This window comes from Patagioenas fasciata, chromosome 27 (assembly GCF_037038585.1).
Source record: "Patagioenas fasciata isolate bPatFas1 chromosome 27, bPatFas1.hap1, whole genome shotgun sequence".
NCBI lineage: Eukaryota > Metazoa > Chordata > Aves > Columbiformes > Columbidae > Patagioenas > Patagioenas fasciata.
In genome coordinates, this window is record NC_092546.1 from 4,137,347 (window position 1) to 4,149,157 (window position 11,811).

The following is an 11,811-nucleotide window of genomic DNA, read 5'->3' on the forward strand; positions in this document are numbered from 1 at the left end:
CCAGCTGATTCCCTCGATGCTAAACTGAGATCACAGGTAACCAGATCAGGGCTGTGCTCCCCCCAGCAGTCCTAAGCTAAAAAGTGGTGCCCAAAAATTATATGGAACAGCCTTTCTAACTCTGCGGACTCCTTTGCAGGCACACTCACCCAGGCCATCCGTAATTTTGCCAAGAGTTTGGAAGGATGGCTGATGAATGCAATGAGTGAATTCCCTCCCCAGATTGTCCAGACCAAGGTAAGCAGAGGGAGAGCCTTGTGGGTCGGGGATATGAACTGAGTGTGTGTTCCAGTGACTGGAAATCACTGCTGGGGTTTGGCCACGTGTACTCCAGATTAGCAGAGTGTAATGACTAATTATGAACCAAAATCAGCGAGGAGCGGTAGGACGGGTAGGGCGATTTCTTCGTACCAGAAGCTGATGATGCTCTGGCCATTGAGCCATTCCTGTGTCCTGAAATAAAGCTTTCTGGAAGAAAATCCTGTACTAGAAAGTACAGGACACCTCATGGACTGAATGGCATTGCAGAGGCTGAACCTAAGGCTCCCACTACCCCTCTCCTAAAGCTGTGGGTTCTCACAGCCTGTCCTCACCTTGCTAGAGGCAGAGTGTGAAAACCTCTTAGGTTACAGAAGAGAAACGCAGAGGTTGGTTTGCAAAATGCAAATAGGTGCTGCAAAAGCACTGCCCTGGAGTGCCGGCGCATGTTTGGGCAGCAGGGGGGGGGCACGGTGCGGGTGACCCCCGCTGATGTGCGCGGGCTGCTTGGGCTCAGCACAGAAGTGTTCGCCCTGCACCCTGGGCTCCTGCTGGCCGTGTCCTTCGTGCTGTCTCGCAGGTCGGGGTGGTGAGTGCCTTCGCGCAGACCTTGCGGAGATACACGTCCCTCAACCACCTGGCCCAGGCCGCCCGGGCGGTGCTGCAGAACACATCCCAGATCAACCAGATGCTCAGCGATCTCAACCGGGTCGACTTCGCTAATGTGCAGGTAACTTATGGTGGTTTTTTCCTAAGTCATGTTGTCTAGAACTGGGACTCTATAATGAGGTTGTCTCCTTGTAACGTATTTCCAATACTAAGAAGCAATTGAATTAACAATTTCACGAGTTTGATGTTACTTTTCCAGGTAAGTCTGACATCTCACTGTGAATAGTGGAGAAGATACTAAGGAACTTCTGTAAGAAGCAGTGATACCAAAGATACTGTAGTTCTAATAATAATATTGTACTGTAGTCTGGACAGGTCAGAGATTTGGCCTGTTGTGATAGGACAAGGGGTGATGGTTTTAAACTAAAGGAGGGAGATTCAGGCTGGACATGAGGAAGGAATTGTTGGCCCTGAGGGTGGTGAGAGCCTGGCCCAGGTTGGCCAGACAGGTGGTGGATGAACCATCCCTGGAGACATCCCAGGCCAGGCTGGACGGGGCTCTGAGCACCCTGAGCTGGTGAAGATGTCCCTGTCATGGCAGGGGGGGTACTGGGGAGCTGGAAAGGTCCCTCCAACCCAAACCATCCTGTGGTTCTGTGATTCAGAGCTGTTTTGGAGTCCTTGTCTACTTGAAATGGAGTTGAATTCCTGGTTGGGATGCACCGACCATGCGGGCTTGGCATGACTAACTGTTACCCCTTGTTCTGAGCAGGAGCAAGCCTCGTGGGTGTGCCAGTGCGAGGAGGGCATGGTACAGAAGCTGGAACAGGATTTCAAGCTCACCCTCCAGCAGCAGAGCTCTTTGGACCAGTGGGCCAGCTGGCTGGATAACGTTGTCACTCAAGTCCTGAAGCATCACGAGGGCAGTCCCAGCTTCCCCAAGGCAGCCAGGCAGTTCCTGCTGAAATGGTCTTTCTATAGGTACATTTTCTTTCTCATTTTGGAGGTATATCTGCACCACGCTAAGGGCATGTAAGTAGCTCCTTGAAAAGAGTGAATTCTTTACTCCCATCCAATCTGGTTGACTGCTGCTCTGCCCTAGTACAGAAGGGGGTGTTGCGTTTCAGGATGGCGATAGGATTCTTCATCCACAAATTTCTTAAAGTGCTGTGATGCTTAGGTTAGAGGCAGGAACAAGGCACCGCGTCCCACCGTACCCTCAGGGTCAGGAATTCAGCTCAGCTGTGACGCGGGTGTAAAACACAACTCGTGTGTTTTGTTTCCCTGCCATTTTCCAGCTCCATGGTGATCCGTGACCTCACCTTGCGCAGCGCCGCCAGCTTCGGTTCCTTCCACCTGATCCGCCTGCTCTATGACGAATACATGTTTTATCTGGTAGAGCATCGTGTCGCCCAGGCAACAGGGGAGACACCCATTGCTGTCATGGGAGAGGTGAGAATTGCTTATTCCCTAGAAACAAAGCCAAACTAAGCAGCGCTTAGCACTGTATGCTGAACACATTTTATGACAATCAAACAATGTGGCACTTGGCTTGCAGGCAGGTCCCGTCCTGCTTAGGCGAAGCCACATCCAGTTTTTCACTCTGAAATGCACAGGTTTAAAAGCCCCTGATAGCAATATAGAAACTGCAGTTACATTAAAACTGGTCTCATTTGCTCCTTGAAGCTCATGCTGGTTTTTTCCTTCCATGGAGCTCACATAGAGGAGCCAGACAAACCAACTGCCCGGCTTTTCCTTCCCCTTCCCCTCCTGTTAGACCTGCACTGGTGCACCAAGTCAGCAGTGCTGCAAGTTCCTGCTGTTCCCTGCAAAACCTCTGCCTTAAGTGATGTTAGAGGAACATAAAAGTCAGACAGTGGCTTCCAGGCTTTCCTCCTTCAGTTTTCACCGTCATTGAACTCTTGCAATATTTCCCTTCTCCAGGAGGAGGCTGATTCTCCCCAGCAAAACAGGATTAATCGTGTCCTTCCATTCCCACTGCCCGCTTTAGAACTCCTTTAGAGCTCCTTCTGCTGCCCAGCTTTGCCTGGCTTTTCAGCATTATTGCTATAGCAATTTAGTGTTTTGGACCTCGTCATGGAGGGCGACAACACATCTCTAGAACCAAATTTATCCCCAGCTCTCTGGTTCTGCTGGGCCTTGCAAGCCAAAGCGCTCTCCTGCCGTGAAAGCCAAGGCTTTGCAGAGAGTTACAGAGAGCTGGAGGGATGGTGGGATCCCAGGGGAGGTGAACATCTGGCATGTCTGAGCAGCCGCCCAACAGCTGGAGAAAAGGCACCATCCTTTGGTCTTGTGACAGCACTTGGTTGTGACTTGGGAAGTGGAAAAATTCCTCCTCTTGCCCTTTGATCCAGAGCTTGATCCCCCCCGGATTGTTGTGTGTGGTGGTTGCCCAGAGGTTTAAGTGGCAACGGCAGAGTTTTCCCCAAAACTCTCCTGGGATTTGCTTTCTGCTCTTCACCGCCAGCACTGCTCATGCTTGTGGTTTCTCCTGAGCATTTGAGCTGCGTGTTAGAATTGCTCGCAAATAGATGCCAACCCTCGTTCTCCATCAGCCTCATTTACCTTGTCCCTCCTTTTTCTTGCAGTTTGGTGACCTCACATCGCTGTCCCCAACACTGCTGGACAAAGGTACCTCCTGTCCCTCAAGGGGAGTCCCGCTGGGTGAGGGTTGAGTCGCTGTGGGACCTGGTGCTGCCTCTGTTGAGTAGAAGAGCCCCTTCCCCTCCGGTCCCCGCTCTCATGCCCAGACCTGTCCTTTGCAGATGACATCAGTGACCTGGGCAGCGAGGTGGACACAGACTCCCGGAGCGTGGGGGAGCCGCTGGTGAAACGGGAACGCAGCGACCCCAGCCACTCGCTGCAGGAGATCTGAACCGGGGACTCTGCTTTTCCTCCGCTGGACGAAGACACCCGGAGCCAGGTTTGACGGCAAACCTGAGCCTCCCCGTATCTGCGTTACTAGTGCCTCTTAGTTTCTCTTTCTGTTTACTGGTGTTTGAGGATGGGTGAGCCTGGGCGGGCGGTGGGATGGGGCTGGATTTTGCACCTCATCCTCCTGCACGGCTGCTGCCTGGATGGCGAACCTCCAACGTCTACAACCGAGCGACAGGAGCCTCCGCGGTCAGCGGCGACGGGATGAGCGTGGCTGGGACAGGCTGTCCTCTCCAGCACGAGAATGCGGGCAAACAAGGCTTTCTCTTTCAGGGAAGATGGTCTGCATTTTCTTCCCCACTTCTCAGACTTCACTGTGATACAGACTCGAACCAATCAGTGCCCAAGAAGAAGGAAAAATACCCGTCCCTTCTCCTCCAGCCTTTCCAGACAAGCTGTCCTGGCTCTGGCTTTGCCAAATCAGTCGTGCCGGGGAGCGCGGGGCAGTTTGTCTCATACCCACCCGGGGAGAGGGCTCCGGGCTGCACGTCCAGCTGGTCCTGCTGGAGCAGAACACGCGTGTGCTCGGGGACCCACGCATGTGTGCTCGGGGACCCACACGTGTGTGCTTGGGGACCACAGAATGTGTATTCCCACCTGCTCCCACGTCTCCCCAGCTTGGCCTTTCATCGCTGGTCCGCGAATGCTCCCAGGACACTATCAGGACAACCCAAGATACCAAAGGACTCTGAGGAAGGGGCGGCTGATGGCAAAAGCGTGCTGGTTGCCCCCTGCGCTCTGATGCCTACGGGCAATCCCACGAGCAATCCTCATCCTCTCCAGGGAACCCAGGCAGAGGGAATTGCTCCTGCATCCTGGATTTTGTCAAATTCTTGCTTGATGTCCACGGAGCTGCACCCGGAGCGCGGTTGAGGGTGCGCGACTGCAGTGCCTTAGGCCGGGCCGTTGTGCCCGATTCCCCTGCTCTGGGCGAGCCGGCGCAGCTCGGGTTTTGGTAGAACAGGGGTGCTCCCCACACCGGTGCCGTTTCCCCTCGCTGAATCGCTTTGCCTCCTGCGGCATCGCTGTGGAGGTGGCTCCTGTGGGGCTGAGCTCGGGTTCAGAGGGATTTGATTGTATCTAGTGCAGTGCCTCAGGGGTCAGTACTGGGGCCAATATCATTCGATATATTCATTAACGATTTGGACGAGGGAATTGAGTGCACTATCAACAAAGTTGTTGATGACACCAAGCTGGGAGGAGTGGCTGACACTGGAAGCTGTGCTGCCATCCAGAGACCTGGACAGGCTGGAGAGCTGGGCGGGGAAAAACCTGATGAAGTTTAACAAGAGCAAGTGTAGAGTCTTGAATCTGGGCAGGAACAACCCCAGGTTCCAGTATAGGTTGGGAAATTACATATTAGAGAGCAGTGTAGGGGAAAGGGACCTGGGGGTCCTGGTGGACAGCAGGGTGACCATGAGCCAGCACTGGGCCCTTGTGGCCAGGAAGGCCAATGGCATCCTCGGGTGTATTACAAGGCGGGTGGTCAGTAGGTCAGAGAGGTTCTCCTGCCCCTCTACTCCGCCCTGGTGAGACCCCATCTGGAATATTGTGTCCAGTTCTGGGCCCCTCAGTTCAAGAAGGACAGGGAACTGCTGGAGAGGGTCCAGCGTAGGGCAACAAAGATGCTGAAGGGAGTGGAGCATCTCCCTTATGAAGAAAGGCTGAGGGAGCTGGGGCTCTTTAGTTTGGAGAAGAGGAGACTGAGGGGTGACCTTATTAATGCTTATAAATATATAAAGGGTGAGTGCCATGAGGATGGAGCCAGGCTCTTCTCAGTGGCAAACAATGGTAGGACAAGGAGTAAAGGGATCAAGCTGGAACACAAGAGGTTCTGCTTGAATTTGAGAAGAAACTTGTTTGGGGTGAGGGTGTCAGAGCCTGGCCCAGGCTGCCCAGGGAGGCTGTGGAGTCTCCTTCTCTGCAGACATTCAAACCCGCCTGGACACCTTCCTGTGGAACCTCAGCTGGGTGTTCCTGCTCCATGGGGGATTGCACTGGATGAGCTTTCCAGGGCCCTTCCAATCCCAAATGTACTGTGATACTGTGATTGTCCCTTCTCATGTCCTGGGGGGTCTGGACAGAGCAGAGCAGGGGGGTGGAATCTGGCATCAAACCAAACTGCAAAAACAACGCCCCGGGGCAAATCTTTCTGTGAATAAAGACCGTGTCATAAATAGCTTTTATTATTATTCTTTCTAATGATACAGTATTTGGTGTGAGCTTTTCCAGGGGCCTCGTGTACTTTTGCATCAGAGTATATTCTATCCAAATATATTAGTTACTCGTTCCGAACGGTACTAAGGTAGCTGTGAAGCTTTGAAAGATCTCGCTAATGGAAAGTCGAAAGAAAGCGTGTGTAGTGGCACATCTGTCCCTCTTACTGTCCCGTGCTGTTTGTCAGGGTGGTGTTTGTCTGTAAATGTAACAGGAAACAAGTGAGAAAGCTGGATTTATGTGTAAATGACACCAATGGACACTCCCTGGGTCAGAGTCCGCACTTCAGGTGCTGCCGATGAGATACAACGGTCTAAAAAACACCAAAACAACAGCTGAGCAACCAAGGCTTAAACTCCCCTGCTCCCATGGAGTGATGTTCACGTTCTCTTCTTCACGGCCGCGACCGAGCCAACCCAGCACCTTCTGCTTCCCACGGATGCGCGAGCGAGACGCCCTGGAGCTGTGCAGCACTGTGCGAGGAGGACACCCCATCCCATGCACCCAATTCCCAGCTCAACCTGAATAGCAATAAACATGTATCAAATGCTCAGGCCTGTACAAGGATTGCTGTGGTCCCATTTCATTAATCACTAAAAGGTGTCGGGCGGGTGCTGCAGCACTGGGGGGAGATGCAGGGTCTGGTCTGATTGAAGCGGTTTTGGCCGGGGATCCGATGTGTGCAGGGAGGCGGATTCACCGCCAAACAGTGGCTGGTTTGGGGGGTGAGACCAGAATCCATGGAGAGGGAGATGGGGCTGCAAGAAGCATCTTGTAATGATGCTTCCACACTGATTGTGGAGGATGGGAGCAGGACACAGGGACATGACCTGCAATGGGTCCTTCCTGCTGTGAGCGCTTGGGAGGGGGAAGGTTTGGCCTCAGCCTCTCCCTCTGCCTCCTTTTCCGCTCTCCCTCTGCATTGTGCCCAGTCTTGCAGGGGTGGCTGGACCAGCCTGAGCCTCTTCCTTTGGATCCCAAGTCCCAGGTACCAAACAAGGGGGTTATTTCCCCCTGGGGGGCTCAGCAGCACCTCCTGACCCTGAGCAAGAGGTGGTGGATGAACCATCCCTGGAGACATCCCAGGCCAGGCTGGACGGGGCTCTGAGCACCCTGAGCTGGTGAAGATGTCCCTGTCATGGCAGGGGGGGCACTGGGGGAGCTGGGAAGGTCCCAACCTAAATCACTCTATGATTTTCTGCTTCACAGCAGCAGTTCACTGCTGTACCGGGTACTGTAGCTCTGTCTCTGTCCCCCACCTGCTCTGGGTCACCACAAGCTGGCCCGACTGCTCTGGGGCTCAGCTGGGGCTGTTTAACCCCTGACAGGTCTCACCTGGAGCCTGCTGGGTCCATAACCACCCACCTGGGCTCCTTGTGGGTAGCTCCCCTTATAAACCAGCAGCCTGCTTGGCTTGAGGGCCTTTTCCTTCTATTTTTCTCTTTTTTCCCCTTTCTTTTTCCCTTTGTTTTCCAGGAACCTCCCTTTGGAGGTAGGGAGGGTTGGGCTTTGCTGCCTGTGGCTCTCTAGGATGTAGTATCAGGATTTTCTGCCTTTCCCAGCGCTGCCAAGCAGGTAAGGACACAGCAATGAGCTGCCTCTGCTCCCCCATGCCAGGGCTGGGTGTGGGGGCTCTGCAGTCAGGAGGTGTCCCAGCCCTGTCCCTCTCCTGTTTGCTGTCCCAGGTGAAGGACGATGTCGTCACGCAGCTCTGGAGTGGCCCTGGGGCTCGGTCCCCAGCCCAGCTGCAGCAACTCTCTGGTAGCGCAAAGAAACTCTGTCCCGGCGCTGAACGTCCGTGCGTCCCGGAGCCGCTCGCTCGCCCTGCTCAGCCGCGAGGGATTCGGCAAGGGCTTCAGCAGGTACGTGGGTGTTGGGGTGTGCTCGGGGTCTCTCCTCGTGTTTGTCCCCAAGGGAACGTGTCTCTTCTCTGGGACGGGTTTAGATTCACGGTCTCAGCACCGGGAGCCTCGCAGGGTGCTGTTGTTCCCCTGTGTTCAGGGCAGAGCTGGTGGCGCTGGTGTCCCTGCTGCCATGGTGGCAGAGACCGGGCAGTGCTGACATCCCAAAGGCCACCAGCTCACGCCTGTGTCCGCTGCCCTGCCAGGAGCTTCTGCCATGTGAGCGATGCGTTGGGGGCTGATTTGTTGGACCGCAGCTACTCCATCCCCGACCCACAGCTGGTCCGCAGGATCGTGTCCCAGGTGGAGTTCTACCTTTCCGATGAGAACCTGGCCAAGGATGCTTTCCTGCTGAAACACGTCCAGAAGAACAAGATGGGCTTTGTCAGCATCAAACTGCTGACGTCCTTCAAGAAGGTAGGTGGCCCCCAGTGCTGGGCAACGGGGCTGGGAAGTGGCCTTCACGAGAAGGGTGTCCATGTGTCTGGGTGTGCTCTGGCTGTCTCTGTTGGGGTGTATAGGGAGGTCCAGGTTGCCATTTTCCAGAGGCCATTGGGAACCTTCTCCTGCGAACCCCAAAGATTCTCTTGTGACAAGGGGACGTTGCTTTGCTGTGGTTTCAGGTTGATGGGGACAGCAGGCTTAGGGCGCTCATGGGGACATGGTGACCCCCGTCTCTTCCACAGGTGAAATACCTGACGCGCGACTGGCGGCTCACGCTCTACGCCCTGCGGTTCTCGGAGCTGCTGGAGGTGAACGAGGAGGGCACCAAAGTGCGGCGGCGCGTCCCCATCCCCGAGTCCCTGCTCAGCATCCCCCCCAGCAAACTGCTGCTGGCCTGGGAGCTGCTGCCCCGCGAGCAGGACGCGCTGTCGCCGCTGCAGAAGAACTTCCTGGAGACCATCACGAGGATGTTCAGCCCCTTCGGCGCCATCGCCTCCATCCGCATCCTGCGCCCGGGCCGCAAGCTGCCCTCGGATGTGCGCAAATACGCGTCGCGCTTCCCCGAGCTGCTGAGCCGGTGCTGCGCGCTGGTGGAGTACGAGAGCCTGGAGAGCGCCCGCAGAGCCCTGGAGGAGCTCGGCCCCCCGGGCGCCCGGAGCATCAGGGTGGTCCAGCTCAGCGGGAAGGGCTCCAAGAAGAAACCGGAGGCGGTGGAGGAGCTGGTGGATCAGCTGGGTTGGAAAGCGCAGGCGACAGCCGTGACGTTTCCCTACGGCCTCGGAGGCTCCCTGCTCGGCAGCGCTCGGGAGCTGGACGGTGCCTCGGCGTTGCCATCGCTCCTCCTCAACAAGGAGCCCTCGGAACCCACCTGGCCCAGCAGCGACTTCAGTCCCAGCGACTGGAGCGACACGTTCACCGGATCGCTCCTCTCCAGTGACCTCTTCCCTCCGTTTGACGCCAAAATGGGCACCGGCAGCTGCTTCAGCCCCAGCTCCAGTCCTGAGAGCCCCCGCGGTGCCTGGGGCAGCGGGGCACCCGCCTGGGCCCCCTGGGCTGGCAGCTCCTCTGGGGATCCCAAATCCCTCCCCGGGATCCCCCCAGCAACAACCGGGGTGTCCGAGCTCCTCGGGCTCTGCGATGGGGTCCTGCGCCCGCCCCGTGCCCGTGATGACGCCAGCGGCTTCTCCAGCAGCATCAGGAGGGGAGAGCTCGTCCTGCAGCGCTGAGGCTTCTTTACATTTGGGTTTGGGGATATTTTTTTTTCTCCTTTTCTCTGTGCCCCCCCAGAGCTGTGGTGGTTGGTGCAGCTGCTCCAGGGACCCGAGTTTTGGGCCAGGACGAAGCTCGGGGTGCGGTGCTGAGCGGCAGCGGGGGCTGCGCCACCACCAGCGTCCAGGATGGGGTCTCAATGCACCTGCTCCTGGCCGGACCCATGGAGCTGGGGTCGCCGGGCGCTCCATCGGCCCCAGGTTGTGGAGCTGGGGTGGGGAATGAGCAATAAAGGGAGATGAGATTTCCAGGCAATTTCTGGCCAGTGTGGTGATTGTTCATTGGGTTGCAGGACCAGGGAGTGGAAAAACAGCTGCCCGAGGTGCAGCCAGACAAGGGCAGGAGGGTCCCTGCCCTGCAGCCCCTCCCTCGCCGTTCTGGGGGTGATTTGGGGTTATTTTGCTGCAGCAGGGAGGTGAAGCCGGGTCTGTGGTTCCCAGTGCCCCCTGCACCCCATCGCACACAGACACAGAGCAGGTCCAGAAAAACAGCATTTAATGGATAGTGAAAAGAAACAAGGTCCCAGGAAAGACACCCCAGCCCCCCTCCCCCCCTAATGTAGCATCCCGTCCCCCCTCCCCCCTCCTCCCCCCCCCCATCCCCTCCATCCCCTCCCCCCTCCTCACCCCCCCATCCCCTCCCATCCCCTCCTCTCCTCCCCATCCCCTCCCCGCCCACCAATGCAGAATATGGTCTTCCCTCCCCCCTCACCCCCCCCAACCCATCTCCTACTCCAGGTTCAATCCCCCCCTGCCACCCACGCCCTGCGCTTGCTGGAGGGCTCAGGTTCGGGGCTGTGCCCCCGTTCGTGCCCCCGTTTGCGCCCCCTCTGCTCTGCCCGGGCAAACTGGGTTGGCGGGAGCTCCACCCCTGCGCCCCACAGCTCGGGGGGCTCCATGCCCAGGATGTAGAACTCCTTTGTGCTCAGCATGGCAGCTCTGATCTCAGGAACACTGTAGTCTGGCGTTAGCAGGTCCTGAGGCAGTGCCAGCCAGTTGAAGTCCCGCTGGGGCACGGCAGCGATGGTGACAGTGGACTCATCGAGCTTGGGGACACAGCTGAGATCTTCCTTGCTGGCCTGCTCCGAGTCCACAGAGCAACCGAAGAGCTTCAGGGCTTCTTCTAGAAGGATCTTCTCTGGGACCGGGAGGTGGCTTGCGGGCTCCCCAGAGGCTCTGTTGTGGGGGGCAGCCAAGCAGCGGGGGGTGATGTGGCCGCCTGGGGGTGTCCCTGCCGCAGTGGCCTTGCCGCAGATGTCCAGCCTTGCGAATTGTTCCACAAGCTGCTCATAGCCAGGGATTGGAGGTGGTGGCACTGGAGCGGCTGCGGCCACCGCTGTGCCCTGGTGTTTATTGGGGACACTCCATTGCAGGCCGAACACCCTTGGGTCGAAGTAACATCCACAGGGTGCCCTCTGCAGCCCTGTGAGAGAGAGAGGGAGTTGTCATGGGCTGGGGGGACCCCGCATGGGCTGGTACCCGTCACCAATGTCCCCTGGGTTTGCTGGTGGTCGGGACATCCCCGTGGGGTGAGCTGCTGTGCGGGGAATGGGGCTGCAAAGCGGGAGGAGACTCAGTTCTGGGAGGGGAAACGGGGGAAGTGGCCCTGGGTACTGGGGAAATGCTCAGAAAACGGGATTTTCTGGGCACATATGACCAGGGCAGGGCCGCTGGGCTGAACCCCTGTGCCTGATGTGCCGGTGACAGCGTTGGTTGGTGCTGGAGATGCCCAGGGTTGGAGCTCGTGAAGGGGCTGAAGGTGCCGGGGTGTCCGAGCAGACGGGGGTGCCAGGGGTGCCGTACCTGCTGGTGGGGCCTGGGGGGGCGCCCAGGCTGCAGGGAGGGGCGGCTGCTGCATGGGAGGTGGGCACAGCGGGGCTGAGCCTGCAAGAGAGACAGGAGCCATGGCCGGCGCTCGCCTCCGCTCTTGCCCCCAGGAGCGCCCCGGGCTGCAGGGGTCGGGGTGGGTTCCTACCTGGGGGAAAGAAGCCCTGGGGGAGCATGGATGCCTGCAGCAGCCGCAGGACCGGGGGAGCACGGCAGCTGTAGGCTGGGAACATGCTGGTCGCTCTGGCCGTTGGTAACTAAGGACTCTTTGGGGTGTCCCAGGAAGGAATGTTGGGGCTCCCAGTGTTCCGCGCCAGCCCCAGAGCCTCCCC

The 11,811-nt window shown here is 57.5% G+C and overlaps 2 protein-coding genes across 8 annotated transcripts in view; both read left to right on the plus strand.

Moving 5' to 3' along the window:
- RFX2 (regulatory factor X2) overlaps positions 1–5,270 on the plus strand; it is a 40,580-nt gene extending 35,310 nt beyond the window's left edge. For all 7 annotated transcript variants that reach the window (XM_065858484.2, XM_065858487.2, XM_071799586.1 and 4 more), the window contains 6 exons: positions 140–237; positions 839–988; positions 1,640–1,848; positions 2,166–2,319; positions 3,477–3,519; positions 3,654–5,270. In XM_065858484.2, the coding sequence (XP_065714556.2) occupies positions 140–237; positions 839–988; positions 1,640–1,848; positions 2,166–2,319; positions 3,477–3,519; positions 3,654–3,763 (764 nt within the window). In that variant the 3' untranslated portion in view covers positions 3,764–5,270. The remainder of the gene's footprint in view (positions 1–139; positions 238–838; positions 989–1,639; positions 1,849–2,165; positions 2,320–3,476; positions 3,520–3,653) is intronic.
- A 2,261-nt stretch (positions 5,271–7,531) lies between these two features.
- Positions 7,532–9,908, plus strand: LOC136113099 (la-related protein 6-like). The gene is made up of 4 exons (XM_065858049.2): positions 7,532–7,614; positions 7,725–7,901; positions 8,147–8,357; positions 8,627–9,908. The coding sequence occupies exons 2-4, from the start codon at positions 7,735–7,737 to the stop codon at positions 9,608–9,610; spliced, it is 1,362 nt and encodes a 453-aa protein (XP_065714121.2). The 5' UTR covers positions 7,532–7,614; positions 7,725–7,734; the 3' UTR covers positions 9,611–9,908.
- The last annotated feature ends 1,903 nt before the right edge of the window (positions 9,909–11,811 follow it).